The 19,459-nt window shown below is 54.8% G+C and overlaps 1 protein-coding gene across 1 annotated transcript in view; it reads left to right on the forward strand.

The window, feature by feature from the left end:
• Positions 1-6,264: 6,264 nt before the first annotated feature.
• The window catches only part of comp (cartilage oligomeric matrix protein), a 102,673-nt gene continuing 89,478 nt past the window's right edge, over positions 6,265-19,459 (forward strand). The window contains exon 1 of the mRNA XM_072482428.1: positions 6,265-6,536. Coding sequence (XP_072338529.1) covers positions 6,452-6,536 — 85 coding nt within the window. The 5' untranslated portion in view covers positions 6,265-6,451. The remainder of the gene's footprint in view (positions 6,537-19,459) is intronic.

Raw genomic sequence — 19,459 nt, forward strand, 5'->3', positions numbered from 1 at the left:
AGTGGTTAGCACTGCTGCCTCACGGTGCCGAGGACCCGGGTTCAATCCCAGCCCCGGGTCACTGTCCATGTGGAGTCTGCACAGTCTCCCCGTGTCTGCGTGGGCCTCGCCCACCAACCCAAAGTTGTGCAGGGTCGGTGAATTGGCCATGGCCGACCCACCTGTGAGCCAATTAAAGCCTGTTAGTGTCCATTTAATGGCCTCCTCCTGCCGACCCACGCCGGACAACCTTCTTTTTTAAAAATGTATTTATTTATTTATAAATTTAGAGTACCCAATCAATTTTTTCCAATTAAGGGGCAATTTAGCGTGGCCAATCCACCTACACCAGCACATCTTTGGGTTGTGGGGGTGAAACCCACACAGACACGGGGAGAATATGCAAACCCCACACGGACAGTGACCCAGAGCCGGGTTCGAACCTGGGATCTCGGCGCCATGAGGCAACAGTGCTAACCCACTGTGCCACCGTGCTGCCCTCGGACGACCTTCTTAACCCACGCCAGCCGACCTTCGGGGCCCACGCCGGCCGAACTTCGCAACCCACGGCGGCCGACCTTCGCGACCCACCATTTTCTCTTACCTGGTTTGCTGCTGACAAAATGGAGGAATCACAATCGCGCCCAAAGCACGTGATGGCGACGTTCGGGGGCCGTGACCTGCTCGCTACCTCCCTCAGGCAGGAAGATTACATAGAATTTTTTTAAAAATCTTCTGCATCGCCGTTTGCGCAAATTTGCGTTCTCCAGCCGCATATTCAATTTTTATTTATTTTTTGTAAATTGAAACAATGTTGTTGCACGACACGTTTAATCAAAGAGACCAAAGCCCATGTCATCGTCAGACTCTTCAGATCCTTCCTCTTTCTTCTATTCCTTTTTCTCTTCAGCAGCAACAGGGGCAGCGGTGGAAACGACTGCTGCAGCAGCTGGGGCACTGCCACCAGCACCAACGTTGCAGAGTATTGACGTCAATATTAGCCAAAGCCTTGGCAAGCAGACTAGGCCAGAAAGGTACAATGGTCACACCAGCTGTTTTAATCAGGGCATTGAGTTTGTCTTCGGTGACAGTGACCACGTCGTCGTGCAGGATGAGCGCGCTGTAGATACAGGCGAGTTCGGAGGTGGAGGCCATGGCGCTGGATCTCTGCGGGTGGGTCCGATAGTGCTAATCGCCGGGGGTGGGGGGGGAAAATCAGCCTTAGCTTCGTTCAGAAGAACCAAGAACTTCGAATCGGGCAGAGCGAGCAGCAGCCAGCTTTTAACTATGCCGGCAGGGGCGACACGGTGGCGCAGTGGGGGTTAGCCCCGTTGCCTCACGCCGCCGAGGTCCCAGGTTCGATCCCGGCTCTGCGCATGTGCACCGATGAGCGGGCACGCACGCGCAGTGCGGCCGTATTTTTTTAATAAAAAGGCCGCTCGCAGCCGGCATAGTTAAAAGCCGGCTGTTGCGCACAAATTTGCGCAATCGGGAGCGCCGCGACAGACGGCTCCGCGACCCTCCCGACACCCGCCCACGACCCACCTGCGGGTCGCGCCCCCGACTTTGAAGATCACCTATGCCAAATGTCCAGCCTGGCAGCTTTTCCTCCTTAAGCAGGCAGCAGGCTCCCATACCCATGGAGGGCCTCCCCTGCCCCCTAAGATCCAACGCCACTGCAGTTCCCCATCAGCCCCAGCCCATCCACTCTGGCCACCCAACCCCACATCCCCTCATCAGTGCCTGCCAGTCTAAACCAGCAAGAACCCAGACTTACCTCAGGCCCCAGCGCCAGCACAGCTTGCCTTCCTCTCGGCCTCCCGCACGACTGGCAGTGACCAACTTTCCTGCTGGTGCTGCCAGTGCTGTGGTACTGCTGGCCTCTGATTGGCTTTCACCTCCCGATACGGGATTTGCTGAAGTCGGGGGACCAGAGCCCCACCTCAAGACAATGAATAGCCAATGGGCTGTTAAATGTCTGTGGTGCAGCCGTCCAGGGCGATGGGTGGGAGGACTCCACTGACCGATTAGCTGGGACAGGTGGACCACAGTGTCCCACGAAACCCAGCCAAATACTCCCGAATGAGGCCAAAACAGTCTTTTACAAAAGTTCATCACAACCTCCTTGTTTTTGTACTCTGTAGATCAATTTATAAAGCCAAGATTCTGTTTGCCTTCTGAACTGCTTTCCCAATCTGCTCAGCCACCTCCAATGACATGTACTCAAATATTCCTGAGTCCATCTGCTCCTTCACCCCTTTTTCTTCATTCTGATAATAATCTTTATTGTCACAAGTCGGCTCACATTAACGCTGCAATGAAGTTACTGTGAAAAGCCCCTAGTCGCCACATTCCGGCGCCTGTTCGGGTACACAGAGGGTGAATTCAGAATGTCCAAATTACCTAACAGCATGTCTTTTGGGACTTGTGGGAGGAAACCGGAGCACCCGGAGGAAACCCACACAGACACGGGGAGAACATGCAGACTCCGCACAGACAGTGACCCAAGCCGGGAATCGAACCTGGGACCCTGGCACTGTGAATTGTGTAACGTTCTCTACATGCACGGATGGTGAGGTCTATGTGGTTGAAGTGCTCAGAGAGCATACGGCTTTGTAAATGAGCAAAACTGTTTATTAATTGTTTCTATGATGTAAGATTGCAGTTGGATATTACAGTTAAATACAAATGACTATGGTTAAGTGTTATTAATCACTTTCAACTCAGGAGCTGCTGGATATGCGACTGTGCTCTGTGCTGGTTGGCCAGATTCCTTGTCTCTGTCATCCATGCTTGTCTGCACAAATTGCAGGAACGTGTTATACAAGTCAGACGCAAGTCTGTTACAAAAGAGTGGAATGCTTTGCCCCTTTGTTGTAACCGCTTACGAAAGACATATCGCTCAAACGTTAGATTTTTCTTCGGTTGACATTAGTCATCGAAGCGTTCAATTATTTTATTGTAGCTTTTCCCGTCGTCCTCCGAGGCAAACTCGAACGTGTTATACAAGTCAATTGCCTGGGGACCTGCTGCAGTCATAAGTAGGGCTATTGCCTCCTGGAGACCCTGGGCCTCCACGTAAAAAATAAATTGTTGTTTGAAAGCTCGCCAGTTAGCGTCTGCGTTACCAGTCGTGAGGAGTGGGCCGGGAGTCCTGAGTACTTCCATCTCGCTTCACCTGGTCATCTCGAGACTCGCAGCCGATCTCTTTCTTGTCGAGCCTCCAATTTTTCCTAACTGCATCCACTCCGTGGTACCATGTAACTTACAGAAGAGTATTGGGGGTCATTCAAAATGGAAATGGGGAGGGTATATCTCCCAACATGTTCCCTCTACAGTAATAAGAATCTGGACAACAAGCACAGAGCACAATCGCATATCCAGCAGCTCCTGAGACAATAAGAGTTAACCATAGTTATTTGTATTTTGCCATAATATGTAACTGCAATCTCACATCATAGAAGCCTTTTAGAAACAATTAATAAACAGTTTGTTAATTTACAAAGCCGTATGTTCTCTGAGCACTTCAACCACAAAGACCTTGCCACCTGTGCGTGCAGAGAGCATTACAAATTGTATTGTTTATTTTCTGTTGCCTCTTCTTCATTCTTCCTACCAAAATGTATCATTTCACACATTTCTCCATTCAGTTTCATGTTGCACGTGTCCACTTGTCTCACCAGCCTCTCAATGTCCTCTCAAAGTCCATCATGATCCTCCTCACCGTTCACAATAGTTCAAAGTTTTATGCCTTCCGCAAGTTTGAAATTGTGCTCTGCACATCCAAGCCGAGGTCATTAATATGGATAAAGAAATGCAGTAGGTTTGGAATTGACCATTGCCCACCTTCTTCCAGCACCTCCCTGACTACCCTCTGTTTCCTGCCACCCAGACAATATTTATGCCGCCGTTTCCCTTTTTATTTCCTGAGCATCCGCCTGGCTGAGTGCGAACAACTTGCCGCAGTTCCATCAGCAGCAACAGGTCAGGGAAGTGGGATTAAAACATGGTAATGGGCAGCACGGTGGCACAGTGGGTTAGCACTGATGCCTCACGGCGCCGAGGTCCCAGGTTCGATCCCGGCTCTGGGTCACTGTCCGTGTGGAGTTTGCACATTCTCCCCGTGTTTGCGTGGGTTTCACCCCCACAACCCAAAGATGTGCAGGCTCGGTGGATTGGCCACGCTAAACAGATCCTTAATCGGAAAATTTAAAAAAATAATTCAGTCAGTACTCCAAATTTTTTTTTCAAACATGGTCGTGCCATCCTGCTCATGTACAGATACAGCTCAGACAGATAGTAGATGCTGACCAGTGTCAATCCCATGAGAAACAGAGGTGGAGAGACACACACTGACAGACGGAAATGCAGGCAGGTAAAGGAGAGGCAGACAGACAGAAGGAGAGGCAGCCAAAGTGTGGGAGTTGCAGAAAGAGTGAGGGAGATGCAGATAGACAGACAAACAGAGGGAAATGCAGGCAAACAGAAAGATACAAGCAAACAGACAGAGGGAGGTACAGGTAAACAGACAGAGCGAGGTACAGGCAAACAGACAGAGGGAGGTACAGGCAAACAGACAGACGGAGGTACAGGCAAACAGTCAGAGGGGGCTACAGGCAAACAGACAGAGGGAGGTACAGGCAAACAGACAGAGTGAGGTACAGGCAAACAGTCAGAGGGAGATACAGACAAACAGACAGAGGGAGGTACAGGCAAACAGACAGACGGAGGTACAGGCAAACAGTCAGAGGGGGCTACAGGCAAACAGACAGAGGGAGGTACAGGCAAACAGTCAGAGGGGGATACGGGCAAACAGACAGAGGGAGGTACAGGCAAACAGACAGAATGAGGTACAGGCAAACAGTCAGAGGGAGATACAGACAAACAGACAGAGGGAAATACAGGCAAACAATCAGAGGGAGATACAGGCAAACAGACAGAGGGTGATGGGGCAAACAGACAGAGGGAGGTACAGGCAAACAGTCTGAGGGAGATACAGGCAAATAGACAGAGGGACATACAGGCAAACAGACAGAGGGGGGTACAGGCAAACAGTCTGAGGGAGGTACAGACAGGCAGACAGACAGAGGGAGATAGGGGCAGACAAACAGAGTGAGATACAGGCAGACAGACAGAGGGAGATACAGGCAGACAGACAGAGGGAGGTACAGACAGGCAGACCGAGGGAGATACAGGCAAACAGTCAGAGGGACATACAGGCAAACAGACAGAGGGAGGTACAGGCAAACTGTCTGAGGAAGATACAGGCAAACAGACAGAGGGAGGTACAGGTAAACAGTCAGTGGGAAATACAAGTAGACAGAGGGAGATGGGGCAAGCAAACAGAGGGGAGTGCAGGCAAACAGACAGAGGGAGGCACAGGCAAACAGTCAGAGGGAGATAGAGGCAGACAGACAGAGGGAGATGCAGGCAGACAGAGGGAGATAGGGGCAGACAAACAGAGTGAGATACAGGCAGACAGACAGAGGGAGATACAAGCAAACAGACAGAGGGAGGTACAGGCAAACAGTCAGAGGGACATACAAGCAAACAGACAGAGGGAGGTACAGGCAAACAGACAGAGGGAGGTACAGGCAAACAGTCAGAGGGAGATACGGGCAAACAGACAGAGGGAGGTACAGGCAAACAGTCAGAGGGAGATACAGGCAAACAGTCAGAGAGAGATACTGGCAAACAGACAGAGGGAGATGGGGCAGACAAACAGTGGAAGATACAGGCAAACAGACAGAGGGAGATAGAGGCAGGCAGACAGAGGGAGATGCAGGCAGACAGAGGGAGATAGGGGCAGACAAACAGAGTGAGATACAGGCAGACAGACAGAGGGAGATACAGCAGACAGACAGAGGGAGATACAGGCAGACAGACAGAGGGAGATACAGGCAGACAGACAGAGGGAGATACAGGCAGACAGGCAGAGGGAGATACAGGCAGACAGAGAGGTTGGTGGTTTTATAAAAAGGAAATTGCAAATATTCTGAAATTATTACTGTCTTTTGGGGATGAAAGAAGGAGAAGCTCTGAATCGGGGATTGACGCCTAATTGCGGGGAGTGTACTGTTAGTGAGAGAGGCGAGGGCTGGTCAGATAAGGGATGGAAGTGAAAGCTGAGCTAGTCATCATTCCAGAGACTTGCAAACTCCTTTTGTTTTTGTTTTGGGAAAGCTACTCAGGACACCGTGCCAACGCATGATGTCACCCGGCAGCCAACATCAGCGATTTAAAAGTAGCAGCAGGCACTTAGCGAAGGCACAGAGAGAGGGGAGAGAGAGCTGGAACAAGCTCAGAGACAGACACAGAGACAGACTCAAACACAGAGAACAGGAGCCAGAGAACTGGGACAAGTTAGAGAAGGAGTAGCTGGAAAGTGGGCAATAGTTGTTCTCTGGAATTAATAGTTAGCTGACCGTTGAGACGAGCTGAGATCACTTCAACCTGAACCCTCAGAAAGAAAATGACTCCAAATGTGAACTTATTGATTGTGATTTTGCACCTTTTGTATCGGTGCAGCTCCTGCCAGCAACTGGTTACCACCAGAGGTAAGAACCCTTGTTCCATTTTTATTACTTTTAAAAATATTTGTGACAGAATTTTCCCAGGTTTTGCTGATTCCTGGATCTGAGGCAGTGAGCTGTTAGGTCAGCAGACTATTTTGAACTCAATCATTTGAAGGACCTGTGTAAGAATAATCTTTATTAGTGTCACCAGTAGTCTTAAATTAACACTGTAATGAAGTTACTGTGAAAATCCCCTCGTCGCCACATTCCGGCGCCTGTTCGGGTACACAGAGGGTGAATTCAGAATGTCCAAATTACCTAACAAGCACGTCTTTCAGGACTTGTGGGAGGAAACCGGAACACCCGGAGGAAACCGATGCAGCCACAGGGAGAACGTGCAGACTCCGCATAGACGGTGGCCCAAGCCGGGAATCGAACCTGGGACCCTGGAGCTGTGAAGCAACAGTGTAGCCAGATCCCAGCAGGTACTTTGTGTTCCCAACAGCATAGAAACCTCCTCGAGTTGTTGTTTCCTCTATAATCGCTACTCTGCATCACGTGGAAACTAAAACCTGTGTATCGGGTAAGAAACCTTGGTGCGTTTCTGGGTGACAGCAGTGCAGCTTCCAAAGTAACCTTCCTTAAACCGGGCCATTCCTATCCCTCAGGTTGAAGATTCCAGCTCTCAACAACCTCCCCCCACTGGAAGATCTAAGCCCATTTCCTTGTCACTCCTGGATACATTACTCCTTTATTCACAACTCCCACTTCCGGATGTATCACTGTGGACCAATACTGTTATCCTGTTTCTGTGTAGAATCCGTGTCTCATCATCAAGGATAAGTCAAACATTTAGAAAATGATGAGTAGTTGAGGTGATCTCACTTTGTAATAGATCTCTGTGTCAATTGAGTATGTGAATGGAGTACTTTGTAAGTCTGAATGGATTAACACCAGAATCGTTACAGTGCAGCAACTGGAGATACGTGGCGGGATTCTTCGATACCTCAGCCGCATGTGTCTCGGTGGCGGGATTCTCTCTTCCCGCTGCTTGCCAGGAATTTTCCGGCCGTTGGGATTCTCTATGCCCGTCTTCACACCCGCCCGTGGGTTTCCCAGCACCATGAAGAGGCTTCAGTAGGAAATCCCAATGACAAGCGAGGGAAGAGAGCATCTCGCCGCCAGCGAAGGGCGCACAGAAGGGAAATACAGTGACTCGGCGGGGATCCCAATTCGCCAGAGAATTCCGGACACAGCCAGTAATGCAGCTAGCAGGGAGGAGAGGGGATTTACAGAAGGACAGTGTTCGGGAGCGGGGGAGGGGGGGTTACTGAATGACAGTGTTAGGGAGCGGGGGGGGGGGGGGACGGGGTGTAATGAATGACAGTGTTGGGAGCGGGGGGAGGAGGGGGTGTAATGAATGATAGTGTTAGGGAGCTGGGGGAGGGGGTTTACTGAATGACAGTGTAAGGGAGGGGGGGATACTGAATGACAGTGTTAGGGAGCGGGGGGAGGGGGTTTACTGAATGACAGTGTAAGGGGGAGGGGGGGTTATTGAATGATAGTGTTAGGGATCGGGGGGCAGGGGGTGTAATGAATGACAGTGTTCGGGAGCTGGGGGGAGGGGGTGTAATGAATGACAGTCTTAGGGAGCTGGGGAGGAGGTTACTGAATGACAGTGTTAGGGAGCGGGGGGGACGGGGTGTAATGAATGACAGTGTTAGGGAGCGGGGGGGGGAGGGGGTTTACTGAATGATAGTGTTAGGGAGCGGGGGGGAGGGGGTGTAATGAATGACAGTGTTAGGGAGCGAGGGGGAGGGAGGTTACTGAATGACAGTGTTAGGAAGCGAGAGGGAGGGGGTTTACTGAATAACAGTGTTAAGAAGCTGGGGGGTTACTGAATGACAGTGTTAGGGAGCGGGGGGGAGGGGATTTACTGAATTACAGTGTTAGGGAGCGGGGGGAGGGGGGTTACTGAATGACAGTGTAAGGGAGCGGGGGGAGGGGATTTACTGAATGACAGTGTTAGGGAGCGGGGGGAGGGAGGGGGTGTAATGACTGACAGTGTTAGGGAGTGGGGGGGAGGGGGAGTAATGAATGACAGTGTTAGGGAGCGGGGAGGGGATTTACTGAATGACAGTGTTAGGGAGCTGGGGGGGAGGGGGTGTAATGAATGACAGTGTTAGGGAGCTGGGGGGGAGGGGGTTACTGAATGACAGTGTTAGGGAGCGGGGGAGGGGGTTTACTGAATGACAGTGTAAGAGAGTGGGGGGAGGGGGAGTAATGAATGACAGTGTTAGGGAGCTGGTGGGGAGGGGGTTACTGAATGACAGTGTTAGGGAGCGGGGGAGGGGGTTTACGGAATGACAGTGTAAGGGAGCGGGGGGAGGGGGTGTAATGAATGACAGTGTTAGGGAGCTGGGGGGAGGGGGTTACTGAATGACAGTGTAAGGGAGCGGGGGGAGGGGGTTACTGAATGATAGTGTTAGGGAGCGGGGGGGGAGGGGGTGTAATGAATGACAGTGTTAGGGAGCTGGGGGGGAGGGGGTGTAATGAATGACAGTGTTAGGGAGCTGGGGGGGGAGGAGGTGTAATGAATGACAGTGTTAGGGAGCTGGGGGGGAGGGGGTGTACTGAATGACAGTGTTAGGGAGTGGGGGGGAGGGGATTTACTGAATTACAGTGTCAGGGAGCGGGGGGGAGGGGGGTTACTGAAAGACAGTTTTGGGAGCGGGGGAAGGGGGGTAACTGAATGACAGTGTTTGGGAGCGGGGGGAGGGGATTTACTGAATGACAGTGTTAGGGAGCGGGGGGAGGGGGTTACTGAATGACAGTGTTAGGGAACGGGGGGGAGGGGGGTTACTGAATGACAGTGCTCGGCAGCGGGGGGAGGGAGGTTACTGAATGACAGTGTTAAGGAGCTGGGGGGGAGGGGGGGTTACTGAATGACAGTGTTAGGGAGCGGGGGGAGGGGGTTACTGAATGACAGTGTTAGGGAGCGGGGGGGAGGGGGGTTACTGAATGACAGTGTTAGGGAGCGGAGTGGAGGGGCGTTATTGAATAACAGTGTTAGGCAGCGGGGGGGCGGGGGGGGGGGTTACTGAATGACAGTGTTAGGGAGCGGGGATGAGGGGGTTACTGAATGACAGAGTTAGGGAGCGGGGGGAGGGGGGTTATTGAATGACAGTGTTTGGGAGAGGGGGGGAGGGGGGTTACTGAATGACAGTGTTAGGGAGCGGGGGGAGGGAGGTTACTGAATGACAATGTTAGAGAGCGGGGGGAGATTGTTACTGAATGACAGTGTTAGGGAGCGGGGGGAGGGGGTTACTGAATGACAGTGTTAGGGAGCGGGGGGAGGAGATTTACTGAATTACAGTGTTGGGAAGCGGGGGGGAGGGGGGTTACTGAATGACAGTTCTGGGAGTGAGGGGAGGGGGGTTACTGAATGACAGTTTTAGGGAGCGGGGGGAGGGGATTTACTGAATGACAGTGTTAGGGAGCGGGGGGGAGGGGGGTTACTGAATGACAGTGTTAGGGAGCGGGGAGGAGGGGGGTTACTGAATGACAGTGTTAGGGTGCGAGGGGGACGGGGTTACTGAATGACAGTGTTAGGGAGCGAGTGGGAGGTGGGTTACTGAATGACAGTGTTAGGGAGCGGGAGGGAGGGGGGTTACTGAATGACAGTGTTCGGGAGCGGGGCGGAGGGGGGTTACTGAATGACAGTGTTAGGGAGTGGGGGGGTAGGGGGGTTACTGAATGACAGTGTTAGGGGGAGGGGGGGGCATTACTGAATGACAGTGTTAGGGAGCGGGGCGGAGGGGGGTTACTGAATGACAGTGTTAGGGAGCGGGGGGAGGGAGCTACTGAATGACAGTGTTAGGGAGCGGTGGGGAGGGGGTTACTGAATGACAGTGTTAGGGAGGGGGTTACTGAATGACAGTGTTAGGGAGCGGGAGGGAGGGGGTTACTGAATGACAGTGTTAGGGAGGGGGTTACTGAATGACAGTGTTAGGGAGCGGGAGGGAGGGGGGTTACTGAATGACAGTGTTCGGGAGCGGGGCGGAGGGGGGTTACTGAATGACAGTGTTAGGGAGCGGGGGGGTAGGGGGGTTACTGAATGACAGTGTTAGGGAGCGGGGGGAGGGGGTTACTGAATGACAGTGTTAGGGAGCGGTGGGGAGGGGGTTACTGAATGACAGCGTTAGGGAGCGGGGGGGAGGGGGGTTACTGAATGACAGTGTTAGGGAGCTGGGGGAGGGGGGGAACTGAATGACAGTGTTAGGGAGCAGGGGGGGGTGTTACTGAATGACAGAGTTAGGGAGCGGGGGGGAGGGGGTTACTAAATGACAGTGTTAGGGAGCGGGGAGGGGAGGGGGGGTTACTGAATGACAGTGTTAGGGACGGGGGGAGGGGGGTTACTGAATGACAGTGTTCGGGAGTGGGGGGGGGTTACTGAATGACACTGTTAGGGACCGGGGGAGGGGGGTTACTGAATGACAGTGTTAGGGAGCGGGGGGGGTTTACTGAATGACAGTGTTAGGGAGCGGGGGGGGGTTACTGAATGACAGTGTTAGGGAGCGGGGGGAGGGGGGTTACTGAATGACAGTGTTATTGAGCGGGGGGGGGGGGTGTTACTGAATGACAGTGTTAGGGAGCGAGGGGGCGGGGGTTACTGAATGACTGTGTTGGGGAGCGGGGGTTACTGAATGACAGTGTTGTTTACTGAATGACAGTGTTAGGGAGCGGGGGGGAGGGGGGTTACTGAATGACTGTGTTCGGGAGCGGGGGGGAGGGGGGTTACTGAATGACTGTGTTCGGGAGCAGGGTGGTTACTGAATGACAGTGTTAGGGAGCGGGGCGGAGGGGGTTACTGAATGACAGTGTTAGGGAGCGGGGGGAGGGGGGGGTTACTGAATGACAGTGGTAGGGAGCGAGGGGAAGGGGATTACTGAATGACAATGTTAGGGAACAGGGGAAGGGGGGGTTACTGAATGACATGTGTTAGGGAGCGGGGGGGGGAGGGGGTGTAATGAATGAAACTGTTAGAGAGCGGGGGGGAGGGGGTGTAATGAATGACAGTGTTAGGGAGCTGGGGGGAGGGGGTTACTGAATGACAGTGTTAGGGAGCGGGGGGGTGGGGGTTACCGAATGACAGTGTTAGGGAGCTGGGGGGGAGGGTGGTTACTGAATGATAGTGTTAGGGAGCGGGGGGGAGGGGGTGTAATGAATGACAGTGTTAGGGAGCTGGGGGAGGGGTTACTGAATGACAGTGTTAGGGAGCGAGGGGGAGGGGGTTACTGAATGACAATGTTAGGGAGCGAGGGGGACGGGGATACTGAATGACAGTGTTAGGGAGTGGGGGGAGGGGGGTTACTGAATGACAGTGTTAGGGAGCGGGGGGGGTGCGTTACTGAATGACACTGTTCGGGAGCGAGGGGGACGGGGGTTACTGAATGACAGTGTTAGGGAGTGGGGGGAGGGGGGTTACTGAATGACAGTGTTAGGGAGCGGGGGAGGAGGAGGTTGCTGAATGACAGAGTTAGGGAGCGTGGGAGAGGGGGGTTACTGAATGACAGTGTTTGGGAGCGGGGTGGAGGGGGGTAACTGAATGACACTGTTCGGGAGCGAGGGGTCGGGGGTTACTGAATGACAGTGTTAGGGAGTGGGGGAGGGGGGTTACTGAATGACAGTGTTTGGGAGCGGGGTGGAGGGGGGTAACTGAATGACAGTGTTAGGGAGCGAGGGAGGAGGGGGTTACTGAATGACAGAGTTAGGGAGCGTGGGGGAGGGGGTTACTGAATGACAGTGTTAGGGAGCGAGGGAGGAGGGGGTTACTGAATGACAGTGTTTGTGAGCGGGGTGGAGGGGGGGGGGTTACTGAATGACAGTGTTGGGGGGCGGGGGGAGGGGGGTTACTGAATGACAGTGCTAGGGAGCGGGGTTACTGAATGATAGTGTTCGGGAGCTGGGGGGAGGGGGGGAACTGAATGACAGTGTTAGGGAGCAGGGGGGGTGTTACTGAATGACAGTGTTAGGGAGCGGGGGGGGAGGGGGGTTACTGAATGACAGTGTTAGGGAGCGGTGGGGGGGGGGGTTACTGAATGACAGTGTTCGGGAGCGGGGGAAGGGGGGTTACTGAATGACAGTGTTAGGGAGCGGTGGGGGGGGGGGTTACTGAATGACAGTGTTAGGGAGCGGGGGGAGGGGGGTTACTGAATGACAGTGTTCGGGAGCGGGGGGGTTACTGAATGATAGTGTTAGGGACCGGGGGAGGGGGTTACTGAATGACAGTGTTAGAGAGCGGGGGGGGTTACTGAATGACAGAGTTAGGGAGCGGGGGGGGAAGGGGGGGTTACTGAATGACAGTGTTAGGGAGCGGGGGGGAGGGGGGGTTACTGAATGACAGTGTTAGGGAGCGGGGGGGAGGGGGGTGTTACTGAATGACAGTGTTCGGGAGCTGGGGGAGGGGGGGTTACTGAATGACAGTGTTAGGGAGCGGGGGGGGGGTTACTGAATGACAGTGTGAGGGAGCGGGGGGAGGGGTGTTACTGAATGACACTGTTAGGGAGCGAGGGGGACGAGGTTACTGAATGACAGTGTTAGGGAGCGGGGGGGAGGGGGGTTACTGAATGACAGTGTTAGGGAGCGGGGGGGGTGATTACTGAATGACAGTGTTAGAGAGCGGGGGGGGTGATTACTGAATGAATGTGTTAGGGAGCGGGGGGGAGGGGGTGTAATGAATGACATTGTTAGGGAGCGAGGGGAAGGGGGTTACTGAATGACAGTGTTAGGGAACAGGGGGAGGGGGGTGTTACTGAATGGCAGTGTTAGGGAGCTGGGGGAGGGGGGGTTACTGAATGACAGTGTTAGGGAACAGGGGGAGGGGGGTGTTACTGAATGGCAGTGTTAGGGAGCTGGGGGATGGGGGGTTACTGAATGACAGTGTTAGGGAGCGGGGGGGGGGTTACTGAATGACAGTGTGAGGGAGCGGGGGGAGGGGGGTTACTGAATGACTGTGTTCGGGAGCAGGGTGGTTACTGAATGACAGTGTTAGGGAGCGAGGGGAAGGGGGTTACTGAATGACAATGTTAGGGAACAGGGGAAGGGGGGGTTACTGAATGACAGTGTTAGGGAGCGGGGGGGGAGGGGGTGTAATGAATGAAACTGTTAGAGAGCGGGGGGGGAGGGGGTGTAATGAATGACAGTGTTGGGGAGCGGGGGGGGGGAGGGGGTGTAATGAATGAAACTGTTAGAGAGCGGGGGGGAGGGGGTGTAATGAATGACAGTGTTAGGGAGCTGGGGGGGAGGGGGTTACTGAATGACAGTGTTAGGGAGCGGGGGGAGGGGGGGTTACTGAATAACTGTGTTAGGGAGCGGGGGGGAGGGGGGTTACTGAATGACTGTGTTCGGGAGCAGGGTGGTTACTGAATGACAGTGTTAGGGAGCGGGGGGGAGCTGGTTACTGAATGACAGTGTTAGGGAGGGGGGGTTACTGAATGACAGTGGTAGGGAGCGAGGGGAAGGGGGTTACTGAATGACAATGTTAGGGAACAGGGGAAGGGGGGGTTACTGAATGACAGTGTTAGGGAGCGGGGGGGGGAGGGGGTGTAATGAATGAAACTGTTAGAGAGCGGGGGGGAGGGGGTGTAATGAATGACAGTGTTAGGGAGCTGGGGGGGAGGGGGTTACTGAATGACAGTGTTAGGGAGCGGGGGGGTGGGGGTTACCGAATGACAGTGTTAGGGAGCTGGGGGTGGAGGGGGTTACTGAATGATAGTGTTAGGGAGCGGGGGGGAGGGGGTGTAATGAATGACAGTGTTAGGGAGCTGGAGGGAGGGGTTACTGAATGACAGTGTTAGAGAGCGAGGGGGAGGGGGTTACTGAATGACAATGTTAGGGAGAGGGGGGTGCGTTACTGAATGACACTGTTAGGGAGCGAGGGGGACGGGGTTACTGAATGACAGTGTTAGGGAGGGGGGGTTACTGAATGACAGTGTTAGGGAGCGGGGGGAGGGGGGGTTACTGAATGACAGTGTTAGGGAGCGAGGGGAAGGGGGTTACTGAATGACAGTGTTAGGGAGCGGGGGGAAGGGGGTGTAATGAATGACAGTGTTAGGGAGCTGTGGGGGAGGGGGGTTACTGAATGACAATGTTCGGGAGTGGGGGGGGGGTTACTGAATGACAGTGTTAGGGAGCGGGCGAGGGGGGTTACTGAATGACAGTGTTAGAGAGCGGGGGGGTGATTACTGAATGACAGTGTTAGGGAGCGGTGGGGGGGGGTTACTGAATGATAGTGTTAGGGAGCGGGGGGGAGGGGGTGTAATGAATGACAGTGTTAGAGAGCTGGGGGGGAGGGGTTACTGAATGACAGTGTTAGGGAGCGGGGGGGAGGGGGTGTAATGAATGAAAGTGTTAGGGAGCGGGGGGAGGGGGTGTAATGAATGACAGTGTTAGGGAGCGAGGGGAAGGGGGTTACTGAATGACAGTGTTAGGGAACAGGGGGAGGGGGGGTTACTGAATGACAGTGTTAGGGAGCGGGGGGAGGGGGGGTTACTGAATAACTGTGTTAGGGAGCGGGGGGGAGGGGGGTTACTGAATAACTGTGTTAGGGAGCTGTGGGAGGGGGGGTTACTGAATGACAGTGGTAGGGAGCGAGGGGAAGGGGGTTACTGAATGACAATGTTAGGGAACAGGGGAAGGGGGGGTTACTGAATGACAGTGTTAGGGAGCGGGGGGGGAGGGGGTGTAATGAATGAAACTGTTAGAGAGCGGGGGGGGAGGGGGTGTAATGAATGACAGTGTTAGGGAGCGGGGGGGGGAGGGGGTGTAATGAATGAAACTGTTAGAGAGCGGGGGGGAGGGGGTGTAATGAATGACAGTGTTAGGGAGCTGGGGGGGAGGGGGTTACTGAATGACAGTGTTAGGGAGCGGGGGGGTGGGGGTTACCGAATGACAGTGTTAGGGAGCTTGGGGGGAGGGGGGTTACTGAATGATAGTGTTAGGGAGCGGGGGGGAGGGGGTGTAATGAATGACAGTGTTAGGGAGCTGGAGGGAGGGGTTACTGAATGACAGTGTTAGAGAGCGAGGGGGAGGGGGTTACTGAATGACAATGTTAGGGAGAGGGGGGGTGCGTTACTGAATGACACTGTTAGGGAGCGAGGGGGACGGGGTTACTGAATGACAGTGTTAGGGAGGGGGGTTACTGAATGACAGTGTTAGGGAGCGAGGGGGAGGGGGGTTACTGAATGACAGTGTTAGGGAGTGGGGGAGGGGGGTTACTGAATGACAGTGTTCGGGAGCGGGGGAGGAGGAGGTTACTGAATGACAGAGTTAGGGAGCGTGGGGGAGGGGGTTACTGAATGACAGTGTTAGGGAGCGGGGGGAGGGGGGTTACTGAATGACAGTGTTATTGAGCGGGGGGGGGTTACTGAATGACAGTGTTAGGGAGCGAGGGGGCGGGGGTTACTGAATGACTGTGTTGGGGAGCGGGGTGGAGGGGGGTTACTGAATGACAGTGTTAGGGAATGGGGGGGGAGGGTGGTTACTGAATGACAGTGTTAGGGAGTGGGGGGAGGGGGGTTACTGAATGACAGTGTTATTGAGCGGGGGGGGGTTACTGAATGACAGTGTTAGGGAGCGAGGGGGCGGGGGTTACTGAATGACTGTGTTGGGGAGCGGGGGTTACTGATTGACAGTGTTAGGGAGCGGGGGGGAGGGGGGTTACTGAATGACAGTGTTAGGGAGCGGGGTGGAGGGGGGTTACTGAATGACAGTGTTAGGGAGCGGGGTGGAGGGGGTTTACTGAATGACAGTGTTAGGGAACGGGGGGGAGGGGGGTTACTGAATGACAGTGTTAGGGAGCGGGGTGGAGGGGGGTTACTGAATGACGGTGTTAGGGAGCGGGGTGGAGGGGGTTTACTGAATGACAGTGTTAGGGAACGGGGGGGAGGGGGGTTACTGAATGACAGTGTTAGGGAGTGGGGGAGGGGGGTTACTGAATGACAGTGTTATTGAGCGGGGGGGGGGGGGGTTACTGAATGACAGTGTTAGGGAGCGAGGGGGCGGGGGTTACTGAATGACTGTGTTGGGGAGCGGGGGTGACTGAATGACAGTGTTAGGGAGCGGGGGGGAGGGGGGTTACTGAATGACTGTGTTCGAGAGCAGGGTGGTTACTGAATGACAGTGTTAGGGAACAGGGGGAGGGGGGTGTTACTGAATGACAGTGTTAGGGAGCTGAGGGAGGGGGGGTTACTGAATGACAGTGTTAGGGAGGGGGGTTACTGAATGACAGTGTTAGGGAGCTGATGGAGGGGGGGTTACTGAATGACAGTGTTAGGGAGCGGGGGGAAGGGGGTGTAATGAATGACAGTGTTCGGGAGCTGTGGGGGAGGGGGGTTACTGAATGACAGTGTGCGGGAGTGGGGGGGGGGATTACTGAATGACAGTGTTAGGGAGCGGGCGAGGGGGGTTACTGAATGACAGTGTTAGGGAGCAGGGGGGGTGGTTACTGAATGACAGTGTTAGGAAGCGGGGGGAGGGGGTTTACTGAATGACATTGTTAGGGAGCGAGGGGGAGGGGGTTACTGAATGACTGTGTTGGGGAGCGGGGGGAGGGGGGTTACTGAATGACAGTGTTCGGGAGCGGGGGGGGAGGGGGGTTACTTAATGACTATGTTCGGGAGCAGGGGGGGTTACTGAATGACAGTGTTAGGGAGCGAGGGGAAGGGGGTTACTGAATGACAGTGTTAGGGAGCGGGGAAGAGGGGGGGTTACTGAATGACAGTGTTAGGGAGCGAGGGGAAGAGGGTTACTGAATGACAGTGTTAGGGAACAGTGGGGGGTGGTTACTGAATGACAGTGTTAGGGAGCTGCGGGAGGGGGGTTTACTGAATGACTGTGTTAGGGAGCGGGGGGAGGGGGGGTTACTGAATGACTGTGTCAGGGAGCGGGGGGGAGGGGATGTAATGCATGACAGTGTTAGGGAGCTGTGGGGGCGGGGGTTACTGAATGACAGTGTTAGGGAGCGGGGGAGGGGTGTAATGAATTAAAGTGTTAGGGAGCGGGGGGAAGGGGTGTAATGAATGACAGTGTTAGGGAGCTGGGGGGGGAGGGGGTTACTGAATGACAGTGTTAGGGAGCGGGGGGATGGGGGTTACCGAATGACAATGTTAGGGAGCTGGGGGAGAGGGGGGTTACTGAATGATAGTGTTGGGGAGGGGGGTGTAATGAATGACAGTGTTAGGGCGCTGGGGGGAGGGGTTACTGAATGACAGTGTTAGGGAGCGAGGGGGAGGGGGTTACTGAATGACAATGTTAGGGAGAGGGGGGGTGCGTTACTGAATGACACTGTTAGGGAGCGAGGGTTACTGAATGAGAGTGTTAGGGAGCGAGGGGGAGGGGGGTTACTGAATGACAGTGTTAGGGAGCGGGGGAGGAGGAGGTTACTGAATGACAGTGTTAGGGAGCCTGGGGGAGGGGGCTACTGAATGACAGTGTTTGGGAGCGGGGGGGAGGGGGGTTACTGAATGACAGTGTTAGGGAGTGGGGGAGGGGGGGGTTACTGAATGACAGTGTTAGGGAGTGGGGGAGGGGGGGGTTACTGAATGATAGTGTTCGGGAGCGGGGGGGTGGGGGTGTAATGAATGAAAGTGTTAGGGAGCGAGGGGGAGGGGGGTTACTGAATGACAGTGTTAGGGAGCGGGGGAGGAGGAGGTTACTGAATGACAGAGTTAGGGAGCGGGGTGGAGGGGGGTTACTGAATGACAGTGTGATGGAGCGGGGGAGGAGGGGGGTTACTGAATGACAGTGTTAGGGAGCGGGGGGGAGGGGGGGTTACTGAATGACAGTGTGAGGGAGCGGGGGGGAGGGGGGTTACTGAATGACAGTGTTAGGGAGTGGGGAGAGGGGGGTTACTGAATGACAGTGTTCGGGAGCGGGGTGGAGGGGAGTTACTGAATGACAGTGTGAGGGAGCGGGGGAGGAGGGGGGTTACTGAATGACAGTGTTAGGGAGCGGGGGGAGGGGGGGTTACTGAATGACAGTGTGAGGGAGCGGGGGGGAGGGGGGTTACTGAATGACAGTGTTCGGGAGCGGGGGAGGAGGGGGTTACTGAATGACAGAGTTAGGGAACGTGGGGGAGGGGGTTACTGAATGACAGTGTTTGGGAGCGGGGTGGAGGGGGTTACTGAATGACAGTGTTAGGGAGCGGGGGGAGGGGGGTTACTGAATGACAGTGTTAGGGAGCGGGGGGGAGGGGGGTTACTGAATCACAGTGTTAGGGAGCGGGGGGGAGGGGGGTTACTGAATGACAGTGTTAGGGAGCTGGGGGGGAGGGGGGTTACTGAATGACAGTGTTAGGGAGCGGGGGGGAGCGGGGTTACTGAATGATAGTGTTCGGGAGCTGGGGGGAGGGGGGGAACTGAATGACTGTGTTAGGAAGCGGGGTGGAGGGGGTTACTGAATGACAGTGTTAGGGAGCGGGGTTACTGAATGATAGTGTTAGGGAGCTGGGGGGGAGGGGGGTTACTGAATGACAGTGTTAGGGAGCGGGGTTACTGAATGATAGTGTTGGGGAGCGGGGGGGGAGGGGGGTTACTGAATGACAGTGTTAGGGAGCGGGGTTACTGAATGATAGTGTTAGGGAGCTGGGGGGGAGGGGGGTTACTGAATGACAGTGTTAGGGAGCGGGGTTACTGAATGATAGTGTTCGGGAGCTGGGGGGAGGGGGGGAACTGAATGACTGTGTTAGGAAGCGGGGGGGAGGGGGTTACTGAATGACTGTGTTGGGGAGCGGGGGGGAGGGGGGTTACTGAATGACAGTGTTCGGGAGCGGGGGAGGGGGTTACTGAATGACAGTGTGAGGGAGCGGGGGGGAGGGGGGTTACTGAATGACAGTATTAGGGAGTGGGGGAGGGGGGTTACTGAATGACAGTGTTAGGGAGCGGGGGAGGGGGGTTACTGAATGA

Source organism: Scyliorhinus torazame, chromosome 18 (assembly GCF_047496885.1).
Source record: "Scyliorhinus torazame isolate Kashiwa2021f chromosome 18, sScyTor2.1, whole genome shotgun sequence".
NCBI classification, from domain to species: domain Eukaryota; kingdom Metazoa; phylum Chordata; class Chondrichthyes; order Carcharhiniformes; family Scyliorhinidae; genus Scyliorhinus; species Scyliorhinus torazame.